This window comes from Helianthus annuus, chromosome 11 (assembly GCF_002127325.2).
Source record: "Helianthus annuus cultivar XRQ/B chromosome 11, HanXRQr2.0-SUNRISE, whole genome shotgun sequence".
Lineage (NCBI taxonomy): Eukaryota > Viridiplantae > Streptophyta > Magnoliopsida > Asterales > Asteraceae > Helianthus > Helianthus annuus.
The window spans coordinates 18,928,179-18,944,231 of record NC_035443.2 but is presented as its reverse complement, the minus strand read 5'-3'; the positions used below and the strand labels follow the sequence as shown (position 1 = coordinate 18,944,231).

General features: G+C 34.1%; 1 protein-coding gene across 5 annotated transcripts in view; it reads left to right on the top strand.

Moving 5' to 3' along the window:
- The first annotated feature begins 452 nt into the window (after window positions 1-452).
- Window positions 453-16,053, top strand: part of LOC110898799 (probable leucine-rich repeat receptor-like serine/threonine-protein kinase At3g14840) — a 31,301-nt gene continuing 15,700 nt past the window's right edge. For 2 of the 5 annotated variants that reach the window (XR_004872184.1, XM_035979633.1), the window contains exons 1-15: window positions 454-695; window positions 780-936; window positions 7,980-8,051; window positions 8,134-8,205; window positions 8,299-8,370; window positions 8,478-8,549; window positions 14,073-14,144; window positions 14,222-14,293; window positions 14,375-14,446; window positions 14,524-14,589; window positions 15,370-15,441; window positions 15,532-15,597; window positions 15,700-15,765; window positions 15,844-15,879; window positions 15,966-16,006. Coding sequence is in view for 4 of the 5 variants with exons in the window: in XM_035979633.1 (XP_035835526.1) it covers window positions 614-695; window positions 780-936; window positions 7,980-8,051; window positions 8,134-8,205; window positions 8,299-8,370; window positions 8,478-8,549; window positions 14,073-14,144; window positions 14,222-14,293; window positions 14,375-14,446; window positions 14,524-14,589; window positions 15,370-15,441; window positions 15,532-15,597; window positions 15,700-15,765; window positions 15,844-15,879; window positions 15,966-16,006 (1,090 nt within the window). In the remaining variant the exon portion in view is untranslated. Of the gene's footprint in view, window positions 696-779; window positions 937-7,975; window positions 8,052-8,133; window positions 8,206-8,298; window positions 8,371-8,477; window positions 8,550-13,954; window positions 13,982-14,072; window positions 14,145-14,221; window positions 14,294-14,374; window positions 14,447-14,523; window positions 14,590-15,369; window positions 15,442-15,531; window positions 15,598-15,699; window positions 15,766-15,843; window positions 15,880-15,965; window positions 16,007-16,053 lie in introns of those variants that run through there. The other 3 variants (XM_035979632.1, XM_035979634.1, XM_035979635.1) reach the window with 3 other exon arrangements.

The window sequence follows — 16,053 nt, the reverse complement described above, 5'->3', positions numbered from 1 at the left end:
AGGAAAGTTATTCATGCTGTTATTCTTGTGGCTTTTTGGAGCATTTGGAAGTCGAGGAATGATGCCGTATTTCGACAGGAGGTACCAAATGTTACGAGGTCTATGGATGAAATCAAATCGTTGGCATACCTATGGGTGAAGAATCGGTCAAAAGTGGGGGCTTTATCTTGGGAGGATTGGTGTCGGTTCAAATTAGATGCTATGATTTGATGTAACTGTCTTGCTTTGTTTGGTGTAAAACGTTTGTATCTTTGGTTTGTAGCATCTTGCTACTAATAATAAAATTTTCTGTCGGCCGTTCAAAAAAAAAAGAAGACAAACTATAAACAAACTGCCTCTGCTAGCCCTTTTGGAAATAATCACAAATAAAATCAAGTTGCATATAATTCAGATGAGTGAATGTGTGGACGTGGAAATAAAAGTCACAAATAAAATCAAGTTGCTTGTATAATTCAGAAGAGTGAATGTGTGGACAGTAAAAGCTTGAAGACTTGGTCTTTGCTGCCTGCACTAATTTCCCAACTACTTCCGATCAATTTCCGTATGTTGGATATTTACTATATAAATACTTGTATTATTATCCACCCAGAAATTATTTTTAGATCTAAGCAACATGTTGTTAGTAATTCTATGTGTTACCGTGCTACCTTTTGCTTTTGCATCCATCAACACAACTTGTCTTCCTTCCAAAGAAGGTTAGTTTATAAGATATGATGGGTAACCTCTAGATTATATATTGCTCGTTTCGTGGTTAAGTTACTTAAAAACGTCTTTTATAGTGGATGCATTGAGGGAGATTGGAAGAAAGCTGGGTAAAGATTGGGATTTCGAACGAGATCCATGTCGTGATTGGGAGATTTCTAGCATTGGAGAACGGGAGAATAATGTCACTTGCATCGCAGAACCAAACAGCACAATATGCCACGTCGTTAGCATGTAATTTCCTCTTCCCTCGCTTGTTATTTCAGCATTTACTATGAAAGGCATTTTAAAAAAAAGTGTTAACAAGTTCAAGTGGTGCAGTCATTACCGTATGTAAAATCTTTAAAATGCATACAAAAAAGCAATTGACAAAGTTTAAATGTCACCATAACTTGCTGACACACATGTGCGAAATCTTAAAGATGGCTACTGAAAGTTGTTTCACCGCTACCTGAGTTTTATCAAATTTGCACCTGTCGCAGTGTTGTCGGTGATGCAGACCCCCTTCTTTTATGTTAGAGTAAATTACGATTTTAGCCTCTGTGGTTATATCACTTTTACCCTTTTAGTCCAAATTTTTTTAACATTTAAGCCCCCAACGTCTTTTTTTCTAACCCTTTTGGCCCCTAACGTATTTTTTTTTCCAACCCTTTTAGCCCCAAACATTTAATGGATGAGGTTAGTGTTAGGGGCCAAAAGGGTTAGAAAAAAAGACGTTGAGAGCTCATATGTTAAAAAATTCTTTTTGGGCTAAAACGGTAAAAGTAATATAACCACAGGTGCCAAAATCGTAATTTACTCTTTATGTTATTTTTTATTTTTTTAATGGAAAAGACCCTCATTGATTTTGTTTGAAAAATAAAAAATGTTTCTAAGTTAACCTTTTAAATAATAAAAGTAAATTCCAGTCCCTCATAATTCAGTTCTACTTTTCATCTTGTTCGTTGACCAGTAGCTAACATGTTGTTCATTCATGTGTTTCTATAACTTAGAAACTGGATTTTCATAACCAAAAACATAACTTACTAACTGATAATCATCTATACTAACAATATGACTAATTTTAGTCCTAGTTTTCACGTCTCACCATTGCTACCAAGAGGGCCGTCCCTCGGAATGTTAATCAAGCTTTGCGTCCTGGGCGCCCGACCCTATAAATCTATAATATACTCATCAATCGTATATAAAGAAACCATAATATGACGATAGTTGTTATAAAATAAACAAAACAAAAGTAGTATAGCAAAATAATCGAACTTACTTTATTAAGTGAATTGTATATTTTATTTGGGTGTGAAATTTGGAACTTTTACGATGGATTAACTTCAAAGTTTTAAAAAAAGTAGGACATTAGTTTGGGTTTAAAATTTGGGCTTTTTAAAATGGTATAAACTTCAAGTATTAATATTAATTGGGCCAAGTTAAAACGTTGGATGATGACATCATGATGATGTCAACAACGTCGAATTTGAAAGCTTGCATGATATGATGTATATCGATGTATATATCTTTTGTGTATCGATAATTTGATCAAAATTATATATCGATATATATATATATATATATATATATATATATATATATATATATATATATGTGTATGTGTATATATCGATATGCATGTGTACATATCGATATGCATGTATATATATATCAATAGAGGTATATGTCAATAGATATATAAATATATAGATATCGTGATAGGAAATGTGTATCGATGTGGTCATTATTGTGACGATGTCTTTAGGCTTGTAAACGAACCAAACGTTCAGTGAACCGTTCATGTATCGTTCGGTAGGAAACTCGTTTATGTTCGTTTATTTAGTAAATGAACGAACATGAACAATTTTTTTAGTTCATTTAACTAAATGAACGAACATGAACAATGTCTCGTTCGTTCATTTACGTTCATGAACGATCGTTTATGTTCGTTCAGTTATGTTCGTTTGAATTCGATCGTTTATGGTCGTTTATATTTGTTCGTTTATTTAATTGTTTAACTTTATATATTACTAATATTAAGTTTAAAACTAATACTAGATTTAAAATTTACAATATTTTCTTTACCATCCCATTACATGTTTTGAGTTTCTGATTTCAAAACAATCCTGGTGGAGATGGATATGATCGAGTAGTTTCGCTAATGGCACCATGATACTCTAGTGGTCCATCAATGATCCAAATTTGTCGTTCAACAAAGGAATGAAGTTGGTGCATTATTGATCATAATGGTGAATTGGTGATTTCAAGATGGTGCTTTGAAGTGTCTATTAGACTATAATTTTAACGAATTTATTTACATTTGAAGTTCTTTTTTATGATGGTTACGTTTAGATATTCATGTTTACTTTTAATTGGTGTTTCATCATTTGTGTTCGTTAATTTATGTTTAGTTATATTCGTTTATGTTTGCTCATTTATGTTTGTTTAGGTTCGCTTATGTGAAACTGCGTTCGTTTATGTTTGTATGCTCGTTTATGTTCCTGAACTGTTCGTTTACACACATTGTTAATAAACGAACATAAACGAACACGAACATTTTTAGTTTCTAAACGAACACGAACAAGAAAATGCGTTCGTTAAAATGTTCATGTCCGATCGTTTGTTCGGTTAAACTTTAACGAACGAACACGAACATGCCTCGTTCATGTTCGTTCGGTTCATTTACAAGCCTATATGTCTTTGTTTTCTGTATCTATGTACATTGATATCAAGTGTTCTATATCGTGTCTGTGTCATGTGTCGATGTAAGTCTGCTAGTTTGAGTATAAATACCAGTAGATGTCCTCCGTTTTACTAATGAGCTTGAATGAGCTAGAGAGAGAGAGTTCCGGTGAGCTTTGTATTTGTCGAATCTTGTACTAAAACTCTGTCGAATCGATACACGAACGCGTTAATCATAGAATCTTTGTATTGTGTTTACTCTCTCCCTCGGTTTGTGTTGTATCTTCGATTCCGCACTCGCTACAGCATCCGAAACAAGAAATCAGGTTTGTCCGACGATCCGTATCATGACCTATAAGAAATCACGTTCGTCCGACGATCTGTACCGAGCATGTATATATATATATATATATATATATATATATATATATGTAGGGTAGGGATAGTGAACAAAGTGTCTAAAGTGCGAGAAGTGTAAGAAGTGTTTTAAACCATTAGATCCTTGATCTAATGGTTGAGATCAACAGGAACCAAATTATAAATTGTGTTTTAATTATAGGGTTATTGGATTTTATCACCCCTAACTATTGGCCTTTGGCCGTTGTCACCCGCAACTAACACTTTGACACCCGGCACCCCCAACTTGACTTTTTGTTTGTGCTGGCACCACTCAGTTAAATCTTCACTAACTGGGTTTATTTTTTATCCTACGTGGCACTCAATTTCTTATGTGGCAAGATGAGGTGGATAATTTTAAGGCTTATGTGTATATTTTAATTACTATAATGAAGATAATATATTACAACTGTGTATGTATATATCCTCCCCTTCTCCCTCTAATTCTCTCCCTTTTCTGCCACCACAAACCGCCACCCGACGCCCCTCTCTATACCACCGCCCCACCTTCACCGCCCCCACCTGCACCGCACCACTCCCAACCACCACAAACCACCCCATTTCTCTTTGAATTCCTAGAACCAAATTACCTCAAATTCACAAAATCAAAAAACTTTTCTAATAACAAAACACAAAATCGAATCTAGATCTATTTCTTAAAATACACAAAAAAACCCTCAAAATTCAAGCCTTAGAATTTTGTAAAATCCCTCAAAATTCGGATCTGTTTATCACGGAACGAGACGAATCGGTGATGGTGGCGCCAGTAGCGGAGGTGGCTGAAGCTCCCTACCGTCTGTGGGTTTGGTGGTCGTTGCAGTTGATTGTTTCAGTTGGTCTCGTCACTCTGCCGGCACACCGGACTGTGGTAATAAACACTTTGCCGGCTCCATTGTTTCAGTTGGTAAAGCTGACACACCGGACATAATAAACACTTTGCTAGCTCCATTGTTTCAGTTGGTGTCGTCACGTTGTGCTTAATTTCAGATTTAAGGTGAATTGTTCTGACTCGGTAGACATTGATTGTGTTTGAGAAGGTCTAATGATGTTTGTGTAAAAACTAAAAAGTGAAGACTGGATTACACATTGTTATGGGTTGCAGGATGGTGGTGTGGGGTGGGTGGAGGTGGATGGTGGTGGTATTAAGTGAGACAGAGAGATGGCAGGATGTAGAGAGAGAGAGAGAGAGAATGGGCGCCCCTGTTTAGGGTTTGTTTTGTACTGTCTAGTGATTTAAAAAGGAAATGAAGGTTAAAGAAAAATCATCATCACTTAATCAGTTCCAACTCATCAAATTTATCAGTTCCAACTCATCAAATTTGTGCCACGTAGGATAAAAAACAAACCCCGTTAGTGGGGATTTAACTGAGTGGTGTCAACACAAACAAAAAGTCAAGTTGGAGGTGCCGGGTGTCAAAGTGTTAGTTGCGGGTGGCAACGGCCAAAGGCCAATAGTTGAGGGTGATAAAATCCAATAACCCTTAATTATATGGACTGATTTGGAAATTGTAGGGTAATAGTGTCTTTGTATATGTTTCAAATTAGGTAACCTCTCCTAAATTCTAGTGATTCACTCCTAAATTCTATCGATTCAAATTTAACTGCTACAAGAAATGTGTAACACTATACATCCATCATATAACACTATATAACACCATATAACACTATGTAACACAATATAACACCATATAACACTATATACCAATATATAACATTATGCATCCATCATAGACATGCTAACAGAAAAATATAACACTATATAACACTATGCATCCATCATATATGACACTATGTAAACCAAAGAACACTATATAACACTATATAACACCATGTAACAATATATAACACTATATAAAAATATATAACACTATGAGTTAATTGCCAAAATCGTCCTTGAGGTTTGGGCACATTTGCCATTTTCGTCCAAAATGACACTTTTGTACCATTTTGCCTCCCATATTTGTAACTTTTTGCCATTTTCATCCAAACCACTAACTTGGTTTATTTTTTCTGTTAAGTTGAATGATATTTGGATGAAACTTGCAAATATAAACCATAGGGACGATTTTGGCAATTTACTCAAACTATTTTTAGTTTCTTTTCTTTAATTAATTTTGTCACATATATAATAAAAAAGAATACACATGCAAAAATTTATATGAAAAAAATAATAGTTTTGTCACATATTTTTTTATAAATTTTCATCTAACCACTAACTAAGTTGATTTTTTTCTATTAAGGCGAAGGATGTTTTAAATTTTATAAATTAATACAGAAATTAATTTCCAATTTCTTTATATAAATTAGTTTTATTAAGAGAAAAAACTGGTATATACTTTTCAATATTTTCGCTTTTAAACTTTTAATAAATATATGCAGTTTGAAATATAAGAAGAAAAATAAATCATACATTTTCTATTAGTTTTTTTTAGTTCTTATCCGAAGAAAAAGAAATCATACATTTTCAGTTAGTTTTTTTTAGTTCTTATCTATTTTTAGTTTATTTTTATGTAAATGTATTATTTTGCTTGTAACATATTCTATTAATGGGTGACTACACTATTTGAGTATTTTGGTCAAGGAAATGTAATAAATCGTCACACTTGCTGGTTTTTCTTTGTAGTGAGCTTTATGTTATAACTCAAGCATTATGTAACTAAAAGTTGTGGGATGATACAACCAAACTTTGTGAATTTAGTTCAAACGTCTAATATTGTCATTAGGAAAAAAACAAATTGGGTAATTTAACAAACATTTTCATAATTCAGGTAAAAAAACAAAAGAATTTGTAATAGACATATAAAAGTTAAAGTTAATTTATTATAATTGAAAAACTAAAACCTAAAAAATATATATATAAGAACTAAAAAAGTGTAAAAACTTTTTTTGCTTGAATTTCAAATTATATAATTATATGCTTTTCAATATTTTCGCTCTTAAACTTTTAATAAATATATGCAGTTTGAAATATAATAAGAAAAATGAATCATACATTTTCATAGTTCTTAAATTTAAGCAAAATATTAAAGAGCGAAAATAAATATTTATTAAAAGTTTAAGAGCGAAAATATTGAAAAGTATATACCAGTTTTTTCTCTTAATAAAACTGATTTATATAAATAAATTGAAAATTAATTATTTAATTTTTGTATTTATTTATAAAATTTAAAACATCCTTCACTTTAATAGAAAAAAATTAACTTAGTTTGTGATTGGATAAAAATTTATAAAAAATATGTGACAAAACTATTTTTTTTTGTATAAAAATTGTATGTATATTATTTTTTATTATATATGTGACAAAATTAATTAAATAAAAGAAATTAAAAAGAGTTTGAGTAAATTGCCAAAATCGTCCCTGTGGTTTATATTTGTCAGTTTCATCCAAATATCATTCAACTTAACAGAAAAAATAAATTAAGTTAGTGGTTTGGATAAAAATGGCAAAAAGTTACAAACGTGGGGGGCAAAATGGTACAAAAGTGTCATTTTGGACGAAAATGACAAATGTGCCCAAACCTCAGGGACGATTTTAGCAATTAACTCTAACACTATATAAAAATATATAACACTATACAGTTCTGAATGGTGGTTGCACTACAAAATTAATAATTGATTGTGTTATAACAAAAATATATAACACTATAGAATTATATAACACTAGAGAATTAATAACCGGTGAACAAGATGACACAAATTCGTAGATTAGTTCTTAATTTCGAATTTCTATAATAAAGGATGGCGGTTATTTTGAGCAGTTATCTTTTAATCAATTAATTGAAATAAATAGAAAATTATTAATTCACCCTCTTGAATTAATTTAGATATAGGACATTTGTCATCACCACATTACAGAATCGCTGAATATGTATATGTATAAGTGTGTTTATATGTATGTATATGTGTGCGTGTGTGAAAGGGAGTCCCGGCTTCAACGTCTTGTGGTCGATGGAGAGGACGGGAACCCGGGGGGGGGGGGGGGGGGGGGGTTGTGCAGCCCGTGGCCGCACCAGGCCGGCCGAACAGTCTTACTTTCACTTTCTTTTATTTCAATAAAGAAAATCACAGGAACACAAGAGTGATTTAAACTCAACGGGCAGTATAGCCTTTTCCAATTACTGTTATATTCTTTCAGAACTATCAGAATTGCAAAAATTAGGGTTTCTAGAACGAAGCACAAATTGAGTTTGATTTCTTTTGGTTGGTACGAGATGCAGAAATCTTCAAGGACAAAGCCTACCGGGGATTCTCCCACCGGAACTCGTCAATCTTCCTTATCTCCAAAATCTGTACGACCACTTCTTATTCGTTAAATAACTTTCCATTGTTTGTTTGTATTTTTTAGTTAAGTTGTGTATTTCATTCATACAGAGAGTTAAATCGCAACCGTCTCAGTGGTACCATCCCTCCAGCATGGGGTTTCATGGAGCGAATTGTAAACATGTAATCTTTAACATATTATATAGATCTAATTTGGATGTTAAAGTATCATGTTTGACATAAAAAAAAAAAAAAAAAAAAAAAACTTATTTGCAGTGCTCTTCTCGCGAATCGGTTGAACGGATCAATCCCACAAGAACTCGGAAACATCCGCACATTGAAATCTTTGTGAGTTTTTATTAATTAATCTGTTATCTCATTAAATTTACTGTCATTCTTTAACTTATAACTGTTGTTTTGCTGGTCGTGACAATAATAATTCTTTTATTAATTAGATCCGTAGAGGACAATATGATGTATGGAGCAATTCCTCATGAACTTGGGAATCTTACAAGCATTGAGAGATTGTAAGACTTGGTGAAATTTGTTGGTATTGTTGTGGATGTGTTTTGTGTCTCGTGATCTGATGACTATAAAAACTTATTTATTTTCTATTGTAGAATACTGAGCTCCAACTTTTTCACTGGGGAATTGCCTGTATCATTTGTAGGAGTGGCAAAATGGGTGGGTTGGGTAGGTTTGGGTAATGGGTTAGGATGGGCATGGGTTAGAATGGGTTTGGGTTAAGATGGGTTTATTAAGAGATGGGTTAGAATGGGTTTAGGTCAAGATGGGTTTTTTTTAAAAAAATAAAAAAAAAATTCAAAAAAAATCAAAAAATTCAAAAAAAATAAAAAAAATCAAAAAAATTCAAAAAAAATCAAAAAAATCAAAAAATTCAAAAAAATTCAAAAAATTCAAAAAAAAATCAAAAAATTCAAAAAAAATAAAAAAAATCAAAAAATTCAAAAAAATAAAAAATTGGCACCCCTGACTGCACCCATTGGTGTCTTCCCGGGTTACCCGATACGTGGAACCAACTCTTCTACACCGCCTTGTTCTTTTAGGACCGACCCATTTTTGGTATTTTCAGTCTAGGTACCAATTTAGAATCGAAAACAAATTTGAAATATTGAGATACGTTATTTATTGTTTATTTAAGATAACCAATTGTACCATTGACTACGAAAGTTTTGTTTATACACAAAAACTTGACTGTTATGTTTTGGAACCGTTAATTTCTAGCTTCAAATCGAGTTCTGGATGTTGATTAACCTCATAGGCCGAATCATGAACTCCAAGAGCAGCTCTGCCTGAAGGGTCAAGATGGTTGGACCATGCAGCGTCCCATTCAATTGCTTTTGCAGTGCTGCAAGCCACACTCGCACCACCTGGCACGGTTAAGATCGCCGAATTCTAATGAAAAAGAAAGACCGGTCAGGACAGTGATCCAAGGTGAAGTAAGCGATGCAAAAACGACAATGAAGTAACTGATGCAAAACGGTTGACCTGAGGGAAAAACTGTTCAAAGGTCATCCGGTAGTAACATGCTTCTTTTGTTTGTGGCGTGTTGTGAGGGTAGATATGTGACGCGTTAAGCATCATTTTATCAGTCACCTGAATCAACAGTTTATTATATAAAGTAGTAGAGAGTATCGTTTGCTAGTAGAAACATAAAACGTCTTACATGAAGTTCCGCATGGTCTTTTAGTCCATCGATCCAGCTATACCCGACCCCATCACTAAACTGCTCTTTCTGCCTATACAAAATACGCTGCACAACAACAAATTCACTATCCGTAACACGATAATTTTTCAGAATAATAAGACGTTAATTATACCTTTGGTAAATACGGATGATCTTCATCGTCAAAAGCCTTTCGAAGAATCCACTTTTCTATGCGGTTTTTCTCCATGTCAATCTGTGAAAATTCACTTAGCAATGGGTCAACATTCATGTTTATATTGTACTCAATATCTTACCATTTTCATTTCGGGGTCGATACTCATAACCACATTGATGAACTCTTTATCTAGAAACGGGACTCGTGCTTCCACACCCCAAGTGGATGTCGACTTAGGCAATCCTGAGACCGACCCAGATGACAAAATCAAATCTTTAACATAAAAACACCCTTTTTTTACACCCCCAGATCCTAAAAACACAACTGGCAGACCAAAGTTGGCAAGTTTTTCATACAAACTCAACTTTATACTAATATAAGTGCAGCCGAAGGAAAAAAATATTGACAGTTGAGAAAACAAGTGGAAAATAAAAATATATACTTACCTCTATTAACATAGTCCAGTTCACTAGTTTCCTGAGCATCTTCCATTATTTCATAGGCTGTTACACTACCAAGAACGATAAAGGATATTATTTATCTCAAACGGGTCAAATAAAAAGAAGTCCAGTTTTAACCCGTTTGGTATGAACGAGCTGATCTGGGTGGGGTTTTATCTTAAACGGGTCAAATAAAAAACAGTTGGAGTTTCAACCTGTTTACAACTTGTGAAGTTCGGAAACCGGGCTCCACTGACTCAAACAGAAAGCTAGGAACCTCTCGATCGTCTTCATTAACCAGGCAGCGGTGAGCGAGCACTGGCGTTAGGCATGGAAACAACCTGCCATAAAATGATCTTGGCACGCCCCAAACATAACAACATACTACAGGCATTTAATCAATCATATAATGTACCATAATGTAAGCAAATACTATTAATAGAGTTGTTAAAAGAATTTTAATACATATTAAAAAGCTCCCTACTACAAAAAAAAAAAAAAGACACGAACTGCAATATCGGCATCTTTTTCATCCCCTTTGCTGTTTCAGATCACCAACCTGAAAAGAGAAGCGTCAAGTTCTTCACAACTTGATTACAACCCGCCAACAAGACACGACTGACACCCCTAGTATTTTGACCAGAAAAGAGAAGCGTAGCCCGAAAAAGTGATTGGAAGATAATGTTTGGTGGCGTAAAAAAATATTTTCTAAACATGTACTACTTTATCAGTATGGTAGTCAATATTACCTAAACGTGGCTATCATCATATGTCGGATACAATGATTCAATATCTTCTGCAAGTTCTTCCTCGATATCATCCTCGTTTTCATCATCTGGATATGCAAAAAGAGTAAAACATTAATTAACATTCTATACATAGTGAAGTCATAAATAGAACGAACTTAATACCTTCTAAATCAAACAACCAATCACGGGTGCATAGCAAAGCCTCAACATTCGATGAGCGTAATGAAGATCGATATTTACTTAGAACCCGGCCCCCAATACTGAAAGATGATTCTGAGGCAACGGTAGTGATTGGGATGCTCAATATATCACGAGCCATGAGAGACAATTGAGGATATCTCCCTTGATTATCCTTCCAATACTGTAAAATGTCAAGTTCTTCTTCTCTATTAAGTCGATCCTCCTCCAAATACATGTCTAGTTGTGATTTTTTTTTCTCGACATTCCTAAATTCGCCTGTAAATGACTCAAATCCATCCATATCATCAGACGTATCAACACAAATATTTGAACTCCTGGCTGTTGAAGAAGTTGTTCTTGACAAAACACCATACTCCGTATCATATAGCTTATGTATCCCTTTGAAAATAATATCCAATTTCTCTTTACATACTTTCTCTTCCATGTTAAGCTTTTTGAAAAAAAACTCAACAAGCTCAAACTTATATCGTGGATCTAGAACAACCGCAAAAGATAATATCATGCTATAGTTTTCCCAATATTTATCAAATTTCTTTTTCATTTCTTTTGCCATGTCACTTATCACCTTATCAACATTGTCCATCTGATCTTCAATACACTTTTGAATCTTCCACACATTATAAAAATATAAGTTCGAAGTAGGATAAGAGTTACCAGAAAACAAAGTTGTGATGTTATAGAAGGGCTTCAAAAATTTTGTGATTGTTTCCACCCTTGTCCATTCCTGTTCTGATGGGAAAGTCTTATACCTCGAATCAACAAGTGCTAGCCGCTCATATGCATTACGATAGGCCAATGCACTATCGAGCATCAGATAGGTAGAATTCCATCTTATTACAATATCTTGATGCACTTTTTTCCCGCATTTTAATGACAGTTGGTGTATACATTCTGCAAACTTGTACTTTCTATCCGAACTTCCTCTAACATACTTCACCGACTCTCGAACCTTTTCAATGGCTCCTTCAATCACCTTTAATCCTCCTTGAACAATTAGATTTAACACGTGTGCACAACAACGCACATGCGTAAAGTCCCCATCACAAAGTAAAACACGATTCAAACGAAAATGACTGTTTAAACAATCTACCAAAACATCATTATATTTGGCATTATCTACTGTGATCGTAAACACCTTTTTCTCAATACCCCAATTTCCTAAAAAATTAACCAAGTACTCTGCTAAAAGTTTGCCACTATGTGGAGGTGGTATAACTTTGAAGTTTAGAATTTTTTTTCTTAGAACCCAACTATCGTCAATATAATGAGCCGTCAATGCCATATATCCATCAGTTGTGATAGAGCTCCATAAATCAGTGGTCAGACATATTCTACTAGTTATCTTTTGCAACTTTTCTTTCAGTTTTGTCTTCTCTCTATCATATATTTTTAAAACATCCGCCTTCGCCGTGTTTCTTGTTATAGGAGTCACATCTCGATGTAGAAATTTATGTAAATCTCGTGTCCCCTCATGTTCAACATAACTAAAAGGATAGTTGTGTTTAATGATAGAATATGCTAATTTTTCCCGATACATTGCTTGATCTAAAGGAGCACGTTTTCTTGGTGGGCCGGGTTCATCAATGTGGAAACACTTAGGTAAGTGACGTTTCATAGTAGTTGTTCCCTTGTTAGCCTTAAACACCTTTCCACAACCATTACAACTCGCTTTCTTAATCCCATCTTGTCCAGGTGGTATTTCTCAAAATAATTCCAAACTATTGAATGGTCTTTACTCGAACTGAATGAACTAACTTCATCTTCGAACTCGAGACTAGTCGACATAATTTGTCTCCTACAAATAAATAAAAACATATACTCAATTAATCATTCTCTATAGAATCATTGATACTCGACTAATTCTAAAAGTCATCTTAACAAAATAGCGATAGCCAAAGAAAGTACCAAATCCAAGAAAAACCCTAAACCACTTAACTGCTACTAGATATGCAAACCGTAAAAAACTAAAAAATCCATAGAATTTGATATCTAAATGCCCTAATCACTTTAACTGCCACAATCTATATACAAAATTCAATAATCTATAGACTTTAATATCCAAATTTCAATTGCCACAATCTATATACAAATTTCAACAAAAACCCAAAAAAAGCAGCAAAAAATTCCAAATTTGACTCACCCTCTTCAAGATTTGAATACTAAAACCCTAAATTCTTAATCAAAACATTGAATTTCATCAAACCCATAAAAAATTTCAATAACTTACTCAAAAAGTTTGCAGATTCGTCTGAATTTGATTTGTCTGTATGGAGATTCGTTTGCCAAGAGTTGAAGAAGCTCGAAAAAGGAATGATCCAAACACTGTATGGAGATTCGTTTGCCAAGGGTGATTTCACTGTAAGGAGATTCGTCTGTAGATGAATCGTACCAAGGGTGCGAGCATGATTAGAAAGAAATATTGTATGAAGATTCACTGGACGCAGCAGAAACGAAGATTCACTGGACGCAGCATGATTATCGTCTGTAGATGAATCCAAACACTATGAAGATGCGTGTTTTAGGTTTAGGGGGTAAAAACCCATCTTGACCCATGTGAAAATTAAGATGGGTATTTTAAAACCCATTCTAACCCATCTTGTCTAATTCTCTAGCCCAATCTAACTTATTTTCTTTTTTAAATAGGCCCAAAATAACCCAAAATATCTGGGTTGGGTTTTGTTTGCCACCTCTAATCATTTGTGAAACTGGTCAATATGAAGGAGTTGTGAGTTCTATTACCTTGTTGGATCTAATTATTCTTTGGTCGCAATATGGCTAGGTGGAGTTGCCTAATTAGATTTTTGTTTCTTACACAGTCGGATTAGCGGTAACAACTTCTCTGGGAAGATACCCGATTTCATTGGAGAATGGACAAGTCTCACGAGCTTGTGAGATGTTTCCCAACTCTTGCTTTTCCGTTTATTGGCTGTAGCTATTGTATTTGAATAGAGTTTGTGAATAACAGAAGGATTCAGGCCAGTGGATTGGAGGGACCAATACCTTCTAGCATTACTCTATCGGAAAGCCTGACAGACCTGTCAGTAATTTCTCTTATCTAGTCTTTATTCTGCTTGCAACTTTTGTCAAATATTTATGTTGACTGACTCACGAGATGCAGGAGAATCAGTGACTTGGGAGGACCAGACACCCTTTGTCCACCCTTTAGTAATACAACGCGTTTCACGCACCTGTAAGTTGAATTGCTTCTTTTTGTTGAGTGTTACCATTTGTTTTTTGGATTAATGTATCTGAACATAATCTTGCCAGGTTCTTGAGGAGCTGCAATTTAATTGGCCAGTTACCACAATATCTTGCCTCAAGTCTGGAAGTCTTGTTAGTAATATGGACCTTTTGCTCATTCCTCAACTTATTTACCAATACATGGAATTTCTTTGCATTGATAAAAACTCACAAACATAGCTCTTCGGTTGTAAATCTTTACCGGCAAATTGGAAATAAATAATCTCACCTAACTCAATTTGGCCGATAATAATCCCAAGTCAGTTATTGGCCGATAATAATCCGAACTGGTCATTTTTTTGTAAAATAGTCCGCCGTTAAAATAGCTTAACGGAGTTAAGTTTTTTTCCAAATTATAAACCAATGTTTTAGGGCTTTTGATCAGAACGAGGATACGAGTTGATTGATGTAAAACTTACCTCGAAATTGTGCTCGAATTGGCTTGATTTTTGTTAATTGGAATTTTAACCCAAACCTGATGCTTGGTTTTGCTTCCTTTTGGAACGGTAAAAAAGTATTAAACTGAAAGGCCATATGCATACCGGACAGTATGATTTTCTTGTAACAACTTCCAAAAACAATTGTGGTTCTGGAAACTATCTGATGTTTAATATTCTCTAACAAGGTAGTCCTTTGGTAAAATTTAAGATGTTCTACACTTGATAACCTTTAAGATTCAAAACGGCCCTTCATTTAAGAAAGGACAAGGTTCTGCCAAAATTCAAAGTTCTAATATTCAGCCTAAAATAATTGAAATTACTTCCTGATTTGAAGTTTGGTCTTTTTCATGCACACTCCGCATTCCAAGTATGAGAGGTCCACACTTGTGGATTTCAAGAGTCATGGTATTAAATTGTTTCTGTTACTCTTCAGAGACTTCAGCTTTAACAAGCTTAATGGATCCATCCCTAAAAGTTTCTCTGAACTACAAGACACAAACTATATGTAAGTACATGTATTGCTATCTCACATGCTTCTCGTTATAATGTATTGCTATCCAGCATAATTGTTACTGAAATATATTTTAATTTTTAGCTATCTTACTGGAAACTTGCTATCTGGAAGTGTGCCTGATTGGATGCTCAGTATTGGAAATGAAATGTAAGTTTATATGATGTAAAACATGCCAGACTTGGTTCTTTTGATGTCCCTTTGTTTGGTTGTAGAATATACTGACAACTAATGTCATGAGTGTTCTTGCAGTGATTTGTCGTACAACAATTTTACATATAATAACCCTCCCATGTCCGGTTGTCATGTGCGGAAGACGTAAGACCAATCACATCTTTCTACAGAGTGTTTTCAATAAACAAGCTAAGTCTTGAGGTTTCTATTATTTTATTGCAGAAACTTATTTGCTTCATTTTCGGACGATACCATTTCGTAAGTTTCTTGATCGACCTAAAGATTGAGTAACGTGCATTTCTATGTGACTTACTCTCTTTTATATCTTTGTACTATTTTACCAGTAACAAGGTCGCATGCTTGGGTAGCAGTGGTTGTCAAACAAGTAATATTAATTTACATATTACGTTCTCATATATGTATGATGAATTT